This window comes from Leishmania panamensis (assembly GCF_000755165.1).
Source record: "Leishmania panamensis strain MHOM/PA/94/PSC-1 chromosome 16 sequence".
Taxonomy (NCBI): Eukaryota; Euglenozoa; class Kinetoplastea; order Trypanosomatida; family Trypanosomatidae; genus Leishmania; species Leishmania panamensis.
The window spans coordinates 569,348-580,708 of record NC_025861.1 but is presented as its reverse complement, the minus strand read 5'-3'; the positions used below and the strand labels follow the sequence as shown (position 1 = coordinate 580,708).

The following is an 11,361-nucleotide window of genomic DNA, read 5'->3' as shown; positions in this document are numbered from 1 at the left end:
GCTGGCTGAGACCGAGGAGACGCTGCAGGAGACATCCGCCAAGCTGGCCGACACCGAGGACACGCTGCAGGAGACATCCGCCAAGCTCGCTGAGACCGAGGACACGCTGCAGGAGACATCCGCCAAGCTGGCTGAGACCGAGGAGACACTTTCTTTGGAAGTGATATCTGTGAAAGAGCAACTTCGTGCTGCACAAGTGCTGAGCGAGCAGCAGTGTGTTTACCTTGACCACGTGATGGCGTATGTTGGTGCATCGTACAGTGTTACTCTGGATGGGCTGACAGAGCTGCAGTGGATGGCTGTTGAGGATATGGTGATGCAGACCAGCTCTGTTGTCCGCCGTGTGAGCCAAGCTGCACATGACGAGGTGGAGCGCATGAAGGAGATGTGCAACATTGCGGATGACAACTACAAAATGACGGCAGAGCGATTTGACATCCTGCGGCGCATTCTTGGCAAGATCGACCAAGATGTGAAGGAAGCGAGTGTGGAGATCGACGGTCAGGAGCGGCGACAAAGCGGCTCTTCTCGCGCGACGCCGCATCGCTTGGGTGACGTGTCGAACCGCGAGAACAGCATGGAGCGCAAGTCATGCCCAATGTCTCGGCTCTCGTCTATGCAGCTGTAACCGGTCCAACTTATAAAGGGTAGCAGACGTTGTGGTTATTTCGGTGTTTTTTTTTTTCAATTTATTTAGAGGGCTTGACGCTGGGCACCTGAGGAGGCATCTGTGCGTTGTTGCTACGGGAGATTCTGAGTGGTGTCGCAGTCGTCTATCGTGTCTTGGTGCTATCTTAACTTCCTGGACGCAACGTTGGAGCGTTTTGATTGTCGTTGCGTTATGTATAGCTTCCCCTGCCGCTGTTCTCGCAGTTAAGTGGGGACTTTTACGAGTCGCCGGTGGTCCGTGCTTGCACGCATACATACACACATGCACCTTCACACCCGCTCTCTGTCCGTCATGCTTTGCCCATGCATCCGGTGAGCGCGCGTGTACGCCAGTAAATGGTGGGTTGTGAGCGAGCAGGGAGGAGGAAAAGACGTATTGAGCTGCGGGTTGGGGACCGGGGGTTCAGCAATGCTGCAAATCTATTGACCTTGCGTAGAGTCTGATGTCCGAAGTATGTAGGCCTTGTGTGGCGGTACTGTACCATCGCTCTCCTTAGCGCTCTCCCCTGACCTTTCCCCTCTCCTCCTTAGTACAGAGCGCAGCGGGCATCTGCGTGTGTGTGTGTGGGGGAGGGGGGGTAATACGTGCGTCTTTGAGGGCTCGCAGCTTTTCTTCCTCTTTTAGCTCGTATTCTTTCTCTTGTAGCGACCCCTGTTGTACCGCATCCTCAATAAAGAGAGATGGAGAGCCAGCGGCTGCGGTCATGACGATGGTGAAAGCGTGTCCTATGCAGATGGGCAGGTGGCTGTCCATCAGTGTGTATGTGTGTGTGTAAGACAATGCGCAGCGGCGACGTGGATCACCAGCCGCAGGACAACAGCAACAAACGAGATGGAGCGGAAGTTCTGAAGGAGTAGAAGCCCGTTGCACGTGGAGCAGGTGGTATGTACAGGTCGGGGAAAGGGTGGAGGTACAACGCGTCTGCTGCGTGCAGGTCCCCGCCATCACTTCTCTGCACGGACATCTCCACTTGGCGACTACGATGTTCGACTGTCTACCTTCCCGGTATCCACTCGATGCTCACCCACCCATGCGTGCGCGTGCCACTCCCTCTCTTTCTGTTCTTTCCACCCGCCTAAGCCTAGCCACTTCTACTTCCTCCATATTTACCGACAAAATCACTCACGTGCACCCCACGGGCGCAAACAAGCCCATGCGCGCTCCATCCTGCACCGATTCCTTCCTCTCGCTCTTGATTCTGCGTACTGCCCACCCCCGCTCAGACAGAAGGGATGGCGACGTATGTAGAAACAGGCAGCTCCGCGCCAGCTGCCGTGGTGCCAACGCCCACTCGGAGGGCCCATGAGCAACTAAGTACCGTCGTCCCTCTCTTAAAGGATAACAATGCGGTGGTCAGCGTAGTGGTTGACTGTGAGACGGCGGCCCGCATGAAAGAGGTCGAGAGTAGTCGCTGCTCCACACCCTCCAAGAGGCGCACACAGCACTCCGCGTCTCGAACACTGCCACACAACCGCGCCTGCCACCCAAGGCGAGACCCTCACCGACCTGGAGGAGGACGTGGAAAAGAGCGGCAAAGGGAGGGCGTCGAGGGATGGGGCGCACGCGTCACTTTGTCTGCCACCTTGGGGCACTGCCGACCATGCCGGTGCAACGCCTCACCGCCGTAGGCCACGAGCAAGTTGCCTGGGGCTCTACCGGTGGCGAGGCGACGGCCAGGCATGACACCAGGGGCTAATCTCAGCGCCTGTCCTCGACTAATGCACGGGTTGAAGACTGGCCGTGAGGCCTTTGGAGACACTGCGGATACACAGACAGAAGCTGCGCATTTCTGTAATACCGATGCACCTGGCGACTACAGTGTACCTGGAGTAAAGAACATCACTGTGCAACGGACCACCATTGACGAAACGAGCACCGATGTAATGAGGGGCCCTGAGTCCATTAAGTCATCTGTGTGTCTTCGAGGTCTTCATCAGACGTCTGTGGATAAACATCGCGTCAACCGATGTACCGACGCGGCTATGTGTGGCCAGATAGAGCCGACGCCGGACAAGATACGCGGCATCGTGGGCGAGCTGCATGGCCGCGCTGCGAGGTGGAACGCCGTGCTGAGATCCGACCTGGACCGGCTGGGCGAGCTCATCAAGAGCACTGATAAAGCATGTGAAAACAAGAAGCAGATTGGCTTGTGCTGAAGTGGCAGTGACTGAGACGTGTTAGCATGTTGCCGCGCTGTTCTTCTTTCACGTTTAGTTTGCTTCATCATCAACGCAGTCGTCTCTCTTCGTTGCCGTTACTGCTGACTGGGTTCCTCCCTCTCTCCTCAATATCACTACGGCCATCGCAACCCCCTTCTCTTTCTCCCTGCTCAGTTTCTCTTCGTTTTTTCCCGTCCGCGCCTCAGCGGAACTCAGCCAACTTCCACAGTTTCGCATTTCCTCGACTGCAAGTGCGCTACGCTAAGGTGGATCGCCTGCGTGTGCCGTGGCTTGCGTGTGTACAGCCGTGGCAACTGTGCTGCTGCTGCTGCTGTCGAGTGCCTGTGCGCCTCTGTCTGTCTTTGGATGCGCCCATCGCCGGACGGTGGGAATAAGATGGGGTGTTGATGGGCGGCTACATCATCTCATGCCGTCTCACAGTGTGGTGCAATTAACAGCACCCCTCCTCTGCCTCCCTCATGCTGACCTGCTTCTCGTCGCACTCAGCGTCTCCATCCCTCTCTTACCCACCACCTCAGCCCTGCCAACTACCCAGCGGCCCGCGCAGCACACATATGCCCATACCTCTACGCACTACTTGACTTTGTTTGAGCTCCGTCATGGGATGGCGCCGCGTTGTTCGTTGGGACTTCTCCAGTCGCAACGCGACCTCCACTCCGCTGCATTTGGCGACTCGAGGCGCACGACCGCCGCATCCACCGGTGTGGGCATTGACACATCTCCGCCGTGGCTCCCTGGCGGCGTCGCTACCGACTGGCCCCCCGCCCACCAACCCATCTGTGAGTCAGCGAAGTGAAAGAGGCTTGTCAAACAGCTCCGCCTCTGCGAAAACCTCCGCAGAGACTCACATGGCCGCTCGTTCAACATTGTGTACGTCATCGCCCAGCGCGGCAGTCTCATCGTCTCTTGTCTTTGCGTCCGACGTGAGCCGCCGTGTCGTGGGTGCAGAAGCGATGATTCCGCCTCCGCAAAGCTACGCCTACGTAAATAGCGCCTCCGAGACCAACGTACCGACTGCGAAGTTGCCTACACGCCGCGCATCTTCACCTGCCCTCCCCAGCAGCACTGCAGTATCGTCGAGCCGCAGCATGAAGGTGGCGGTGGATGGTGAGGATGCGCTCGTGGCAGCTGCACCTGGCGCAGTACGTCGGGCACTGAGACATCAAGGCAGCCGCGTCGATCGCGACATGGATGGAGAGGATGCCGCAGTGGCGCTGCTTCGCTCTGTCGCTCATCCTTTAGTAGCCGCATTCCGCAACAACTCTTGTACGGGCAGTCATGTGCCTGGCAGTACCGCCTCCCTCACCCCAGCTGAGCGGCACGCCCACCGGCAACGACAGCGAAAGATTCGCGAAGCACGAGGGTGGCGGCGACAGGACCGCGCCCAACAGCAAGGCGGTGCAGCCATGCACCCGTGTCGGCTGCAGGGAGGCTGTCAACACCAGCTTAGCGGAACATCGGTCTGTGCTTCGGCTGGGAGTGAGTGGGTCATGCCAACGGTGACGCGCGCGAGCGTCTGCCCGTACCGGCACTATCCCTCGCATTACTGTGTAACGCAGCTGCGAAACGGTCACTGCTCCTTGCACGATGTGGGGTGCTGTCCGTGGACGCACGGCGATCCAAGCGAAGGGGTCGGCCGGGTAAATCCCGTCTCGACGCCGTCCGACGCGGATACCAACTTCAACTTTGGCCTGCAGGGCTTGTCGCCGCTGGTACCGCTGGAGTCGACGCTGGCGGAGGCGACACTGCGGCGCTCTGCAGCGAAGGTCGGCGTGCTGTTGCTGCTCTTCTTGGACATTGTGAGTGTCATGATGGAGGAGGCCTCGACTAAGCAGCAGATACGTTTTGTCCGTGATGTCGGCGCCCTCGACAGTCATGCGAGCGAGGCCCCACTACACTTGTCGTGCTGGTGGGAGTCACTCGCAGAGGTGGCGGGCTGCTCTTCTCCCACAACGGTGGTCAGTGATGCGCCGACTCCCGACACCCCGGCCGGAGTGAAGGGGAGGGAGGTTGGTCTGCGCTTGGAGGTCGTGCCGAATGGGGACTCGACGGATGACACCCGACCATGGCGCATGCTCTCCGTGCCGACTGAACTGGCCCGGTGTGCCCTTGCTAGCCACAGCGAGGGTGAAGCGTCTTCGTCGTTTTCAGGAGTCGACCCCAACGCCGTGGATACAAGCCCTTTCACAGCGGAGGAGCGTGGGTATTGGAGCAGCTACTTCACCCTCACAGCGCCATCGCGCGGAGCTAACGAGCGTTACGCAGCGACGGGTGTCTGTCGTGACGGTCATGGCGCGCTTCATGACGGTGTCCCGGACCAGCCGCGCGTGAGGCTGACCCCCTGTGTCACAGCGTGGGTTTTCAAGGCGGCAGCGGCGCAACTGCGCGCCAAGAGCTGTCACGAGGCTGCTACCAACGGACTGGTAGATGAAGCCGCAAACTCGGCGGCTCCTGCGACAATGGCGAGCGCATACTTCGATCAGGCGACGCTATACGTGCTGAAGTGGCGAAGAGCACAGCTGCAGCGATGCCTCATGAAGGAAGGACGCGACGTTGCACCCCCTGCAGGGACAGAGAGGTCCGTCACTGTTGAAGCTTTGACAACACCGTCACAGGCTTCAGCAGGGCGGCACCACGAGCTGCAGCACAAAGCTGAGTCGCCACTACGCTGGTCGCCTGTGCTGTTCTTGAAGGATGCACTGTTGTGTACCTACCTGCTCGCGGCACAGCCAGCTCAAGCTGCACTCGAGCAGGAGATGATAGTCGACGAGGACGGGGTGGGTGCCAGTGCGGAACCGAGTCGAGGGATCAATCCCAGCCGGTGCACGACGCTGTTGGACGTCTTTCTGGGTGCCGTGTATACCAGCGATGCGACGGTGACCTTAAAGGGGTCCGCGTCAGCACCGTCGCGTACCGACGGTGCTCTCTTCAATGCTGGAGGCAGTCACCCCGCAGCCCGCCTGTCCTCTTCCCCATCTACGCAGTCGACTTTAATGGCAGCAAAGAGCCCCACGGCGGCTTCGATGCAAAGCTTCCGTGCGGCCTGGGACGAGGTCCACGCCGTGGTGGTGCAGCTGCACAAGGGACTACTTCAGTGCTTCGGTGAGAGGGCCATCACGGCATCGGCACTTCTCTGCCTCTACACACAGCCCGCAATGCTACATATCATCTCCTCACTCTCCATCGGGTTCGCGCAGCGCCATGAGGCTGACTTGCGAAGCACGGCAGGGTGGAAGCCATGGACGGATGTGCAGCTGTTCCTTAAGGAGCACGCTGCCGTGTACAACGCCGACACGTACGCGCGGCACCACATGCCAGCTGTGCGGCTCGGCCTACAGAACTCTCTCCTTAACGCCTTGCTTGTCCTCACCACCCACCATGTCGACACCGCCTTTCAGCTGCAGGAGTCCAGCGACGTGCGCCGCGTGCTTCTTTCGTCGCCTGCGGTTGACTTTGCCGTACCAACGCGCGGGACGGCAGCACCTCCTGCGGTTTCGGAGCGACAAGCCGTCTCGTGGTGGTGCACAATGCAGAAGGAGGCGTCTGCATACCGACAGCAACACCTGCAGTCCAGCATCGCCGTTTCCATGGGCCTCTTGACCGCTCTTCAGGAACACAGTCGCGAGCAGCTCGAGGCACGCGATGCCCTCATGCGCGAGTACGAGCAGCGCCGCTCTGCCTACGAGCGCAGCCACGATACGCAAGGCAGCCCTTCCAACTCTCTAAGCCGCATCGGTGCGTCGCGAGTACGCAAGTACTACGCCTTTTCATCTCAGTCTACTGAGAATGAACTTGCTGAGCAGCAACAGCGCCTGGAAGAGCTGCATGGGGTGGCGCTGCTCGATCGGCTCTTGCCGTTCGGATCAGCCACTGTCTCCCCGGATGCCACGGCATCCTTGTTGCGTCAGCTGCTTGAAGGCGGCTATTCGTACAAGGCACTGAAGCTAGCTGCCTCGATCATGCACGCCAGCCGGATGTTGCGCCACGCCGACAAACAGCCGCGGCCATCACTTCACCAAGGCTTTCGAACGGTGCACTCTCGAGTGTGGAGTCGCAGAACCCAACGACACGTGCTTGTGAAGAAGCGCGTCCCAGTTCTGCGCTTGGTGGGTGACCTCAACGCCGACGACCCCGAAGGCGCCGAGGCGCGACCTGGAGTGCACGCACGCCGGTCAGTGCGCCCTGTCGGTCTTGCCTTCGTCATCAACGATCGCGTTGTGGTGGAGATGGCGCGCATCGGGCTGCGAATGGGCGAGGCTGGCGCTGCGTTGGTGAACGGCGTCGTGCAGGACTGCCAGCGCGGCGCTTTACTGGACTTTACATACCGCAGAGGACTTCCAGCACCAGTGTGGGAGGACGTCGCCGAGATGCTGTCCAGGGCGAGACTGGCTCAGTCTCTCTCCTCCGTGGTGACCTCGACCTCGACTTCTCTCGCTACCACCGCGCGATCGCAGCAGCTTCATGAGCACAAAGGCCACAGTGGCGGTCGTCGTGGTGCCGAAAGGGGCGAGGCAGCCCTTTTAGTCATCATAGGTGTCGGTGGCGGCGAAGCTCGCCCGGGCCGCGGCGTCAACGACGGTCGGGGCGCCGTGCATCAGCGTATCGCTCCCACCCCAGCGCTGCTAGAAGTGCTAGAGACCCACACACACCCCTCCAGCACGGCGCAGCATACTGCCTACCTTAAGTTGCTCCTTCAGGATGTCACGCGCTTCTCCACGGTGCCAGTGCTGCTGGCGCTACAGTACCAGGCCTGCTTCAAGCACAGCCGTTACGCAACGTCACGCACGGATGGCCTGAGCGGCGCCGCTGCGGCGATGCAGACCGCCTATGTGCTGACCCTCTCGGCAACTGGGGCCGCATTATCGTTCCCCAAGTCCAACTGGGCCCCGTCTTTCCCCACCGCTGCTGCGACCGCTGCCAGCGGTGATGACGCCTCTCGCTCACACCCCACCCCCGCCGAGTACAGTCGACTGCTACATGTACTCCGTATCGAGGCGGAGACCCAGCGGCCAGCTGTGCAGGAGGCCATCCTCTCCGATGCCTCGAGCTTCCGCTGTCGCCGTGGCGCCGAGGACGATGTTTCCTCGTCGTCATCGCTGGCTGCGTCGCGAGCGAGCCCTTGCATGGAGGACGTGAAGGCGCTCCTTCTGGGCACCTCGCAGGGCGGCGGCGCGTTCCGTGTAGGGATAGGGGTAAAGGAAAAGGAAGGGGCCCCGGCAGTACCAGCAGTGCGGCGCCGGGCAAAGCTCAGCCTTGCTGTACTGCTTCATCACCTCTGGACGTCCAGTATCCTCGCTCGGTCAACGGCGCAGCAGGCCACGTCACTCTGGGCAGTATGCGCAGCCACGCTACTCGGCCTGGCGGAGGCCGCGTTGCGTCGTTCTCAGGGCAGCAGCGATACGGAGAGGGGCGGGCTGGAGGCAGACAGCACCTACGCAGCCCTGGCATTGCACCACGCCTACGTCGCGGCTGGCCCACTGCTGAGGCAAGTGTCACCACAGCAGAGCCCATCGTACGTGGATGCAACTGTGAAGGCACTGCTGCTTTGCCGTCCACTGGCCTATGGCGAGGGCAGCGGCAAGGATAACAACGGCGTCGTGTACGCAGCTCACTTGAAATCATCCTCAGCCATCACTCCGTCCAGCACCATACCGACCGACAACTCCAATGCATCTACCCGCCACGGTGAGCACTTGCACGATGAGTGGCCCATGCTTCTCTCCTCTGCAAGCGCGACACGTGTCCGCTCTCTTCCCGCCTTTCTCGCTCTTCAGTGTGCCTTGTGCACTGCCGTCTACACAACGGAGCCGTGCACACTCGTCGCTGAAGCTCCGCTGCTGTTTCCGGTACCCACGCACCTTTCCTCCCTTCTCGAGGATCTCGTGGCTGCGCGCGTCGTTCCCCCGGAGCGCGTACGCGAGTGGCCTGCGTGGAAGCTGTTCGCACCGCTACTGCGGCAGCCCGTGCTGGCGCAAATGTGGCTACACGACACGCTCCTGTGCCCCTCCTCCAGCCTCTTGATGTGGCTTGTTGGGTCTCTGAGTCGCGACGACGTGGAGGGCTACGCCATACTGCGCGCGTGGCTAGAACATATCCAACCAGGACCGCGCCTGTCGCTTTCTGTGCTGCAGGGGCTGCACACTGAGACGGAACACCACCATCGCTCTGCAGTCACATGTCGCCTGAGAAGGCACCGTCGCTGAATACGCCAGCAATTCTTAAGGCTAAGTGGACGTGGCTGAGCACAAACACCTTCCTTCCCTCCTTCTCCGCTCGCTTTCTTGCACTTGGCGGTGCAGCGCGCAGAGAGGAGGACGGGGAAGGAGAACGCAGAAGGAGCTGGATGAGAGTGCTGCTACCGGCAAGTGCATGACTGAGCATCTCAAAGTGCTCTTGTTATCTGCCCTCTGCAGTTGTCTGTTGTTCTCAACCTGAGCACTAAAATGTTTCTGAAGGTAACTGACGACTGCCAGATGGGGAAAGAAGATAGACAAGGGAAAGACACGCAGGCACCACCGCACAGGTGCATTACACATGCCGAGGAAGAGGACTGCTCCGTTGCACTGTTGCAGAGGCTCCGCTCTCTGTTTGTGTCCTCGCTGTTCTTCTCCCTGCGCTTTCTACAATGTACACCCACTCTCCGCCCATCATACCACTATAACTTGCCCACTAGCCCCATGTTGACTACGCTTGCCCCCTTACCACCTGCCACTGGCCCAGCACACGTTCGATGAGCGGCGGGCTGAGAAGCGGCTCCGTGCTTCACACTGCAGCACGCCAAATGTGGCGAGGGCTTCCACACGGTGACCATCACACGCACGACTCTGAGACGAGCGCTGTGCCCCACAGTATCACGCTGCCATGTAGATGAGCAGATCAGCTCTTCATGGTGATCAGACAGGGAGAGGGGAGAGAACCGGGCGAGTTCAGCAGCCGCTCGTCGGAGTTCGAGCGGAGTGTGCCGATGGGCCATCAAGGGTAGGTGACAGAGGAGGCACTGCCGGGAGCTTCGTGCGAGATGCATTTCCACTCCGCACGCATGCAGCGGACGACCAATCACTGGTCCAGCGTTGACCACGCACAGCTGGACTCCCCAGCGCACTGACCATGAGGAGGTTAACCAGCGCCTGCTATTTTCCCTATAGCAGCGAGGCCTTTGCGTTCTAATACGTGGACGGTGTCGAAGGGGAGGAGGGGGACGGCAGGCCAGACTGAGCCTGCACTGGATGGGCAGGGGGGCAGCGAGTTATCAAAATGTTGTCATGGAAGTGCGAGCACGGCGCGCCGCTGCATCTCCACGCTGAGCGATGACGGAGCAATCGACTGGCCAATACGAACCGCATGATTAGATTTTGCAAGCCCGAGCAAGGCCGCCTCAAGTATGAGGTGAGCGAGCTACGCTCTTTACACGACCGCCTGCGGAGGTAGGGAGGAGGAGGGCAAGACTGACGACGCGGAGAGAGGGGTACTTCAGTCAAGGAGGCTTGTTTGGCCCCCGAGCTGGTAGCTACGAAGACTGATTTGCAGGCGTGGAGAGCGCTGTGCAACCACCTGTGTAGCAACTATGAGGAACGGTGTGCATGGAACGGGGGCGCTCTCCACCGACTCGTGCTGATCCGGAAAGAGGAGCTTCACGCAACAGAGCTGGAGAGCCACGGTCTGACATCCAAATCACGTGCGAGCGTCACAAGCGGCCACCGGAGACCAGGAAGATGCGCTCGCAGCAACGAAGCGAGGGATTCAAAGCCTAAAACACCAATGCAGAAGGAATGGTGTCAGCGCTGCAGGAGAGGGTACGAGCGCTAGCTCTCCAGCTCGAGGTGCTTCGGCTGCTGGGGTAAGCGGAGAGGAGCAGCCCTCTTCCCGTACCGGCGGTTCGGTGATGGGACCGCCGCGAGTCGGTAATGGTGGCTTGGACAAAGGGAATACCACACTGACAGGCACTGGGCGCTTTGTTTTCTCTGCCATCGGACGAAGCTACCGCAGGTGGTGATAGTCGCAAGAATTGGCCTCTCTTGTGACAGCGATAGCTGAGATGCGTGCAGCTTCACAACGCTTACAGAGGCCCGCACCGCGTCTCGCCAGGCACGTGGCCATCTGGGTCGACAACACGACCGCCGTGGCCACGATCCGACAGCGCGCAGCACCAAGACAGGTGCCTGTCAACGAGAGCGGCCCTGCGCATTTCATTCACTACGAAGCTTCAGTCCCCCGGCCACTGTGTAGCAGATACGGTCAGTGGCTACCAAGGCGAATACCGTGTCTCGCGGGCAGCTGCAGCCGCGCGCGAGCATGAAGAGGAGGAGGAAGAGGAGGGCGTCGGGTGCGCGCCTCTAACGCACAAACCCGTCCGGGAGTTTCCTTCCGGAAGAAGGGGAAGAAAAGAAGGCCAAACGTCCAGAGGAGCTTCTCGGAACTCCGCGATAAGGGAGGGGGGCATCCGCGCCTCCACGATGCTGCGGTGGATACCCCGTTTCCCGTCCTCGGGAACCGTCTCGCTCCGGAACTCCC

General features: G+C 60.2%; 2 protein-coding genes and 1 pseudogene across 2 annotated transcripts in view; all 3 read left to right on the top strand.

The window, feature by feature from the left end:
- The window catches only part of LPMP_161430 (kinesin, putative), a gene marked incomplete at both ends in the record, with an annotated part of 7,025 nt that extends 6,397 nt beyond the window's left edge, over positions 1-628 (top strand). The window contains one exon of the mRNA XM_010699368.1: positions 1-628. Within this exon, the coding sequence (XP_010697670.1) occupies positions 1-628 (628 nt within the window).
- A 1,274-nt stretch (positions 629-1,902) lies between these two features.
- LPMP_161420 lies at positions 1,903-2,743 on the top strand (annotated as a pseudogene).
- Positions 2,744-4,658: 1,915 nt separating this feature from the next.
- On the top strand, positions 4,659-9,053 carry LPMP_161410 (hypothetical protein; the record flags this gene model as incomplete). The annotated part of the gene is made up of 1 exon (XM_010699367.1): positions 4,659-9,053. The coding sequence occupies one exon, from the start codon at positions 4,659-4,661 to the stop codon at positions 9,051-9,053; it is 4,395 nt and encodes a 1,464-aa protein (XP_010697669.1).
- Between the last annotated feature and the right edge of the window lie 2,308 nt (positions 9,054-11,361).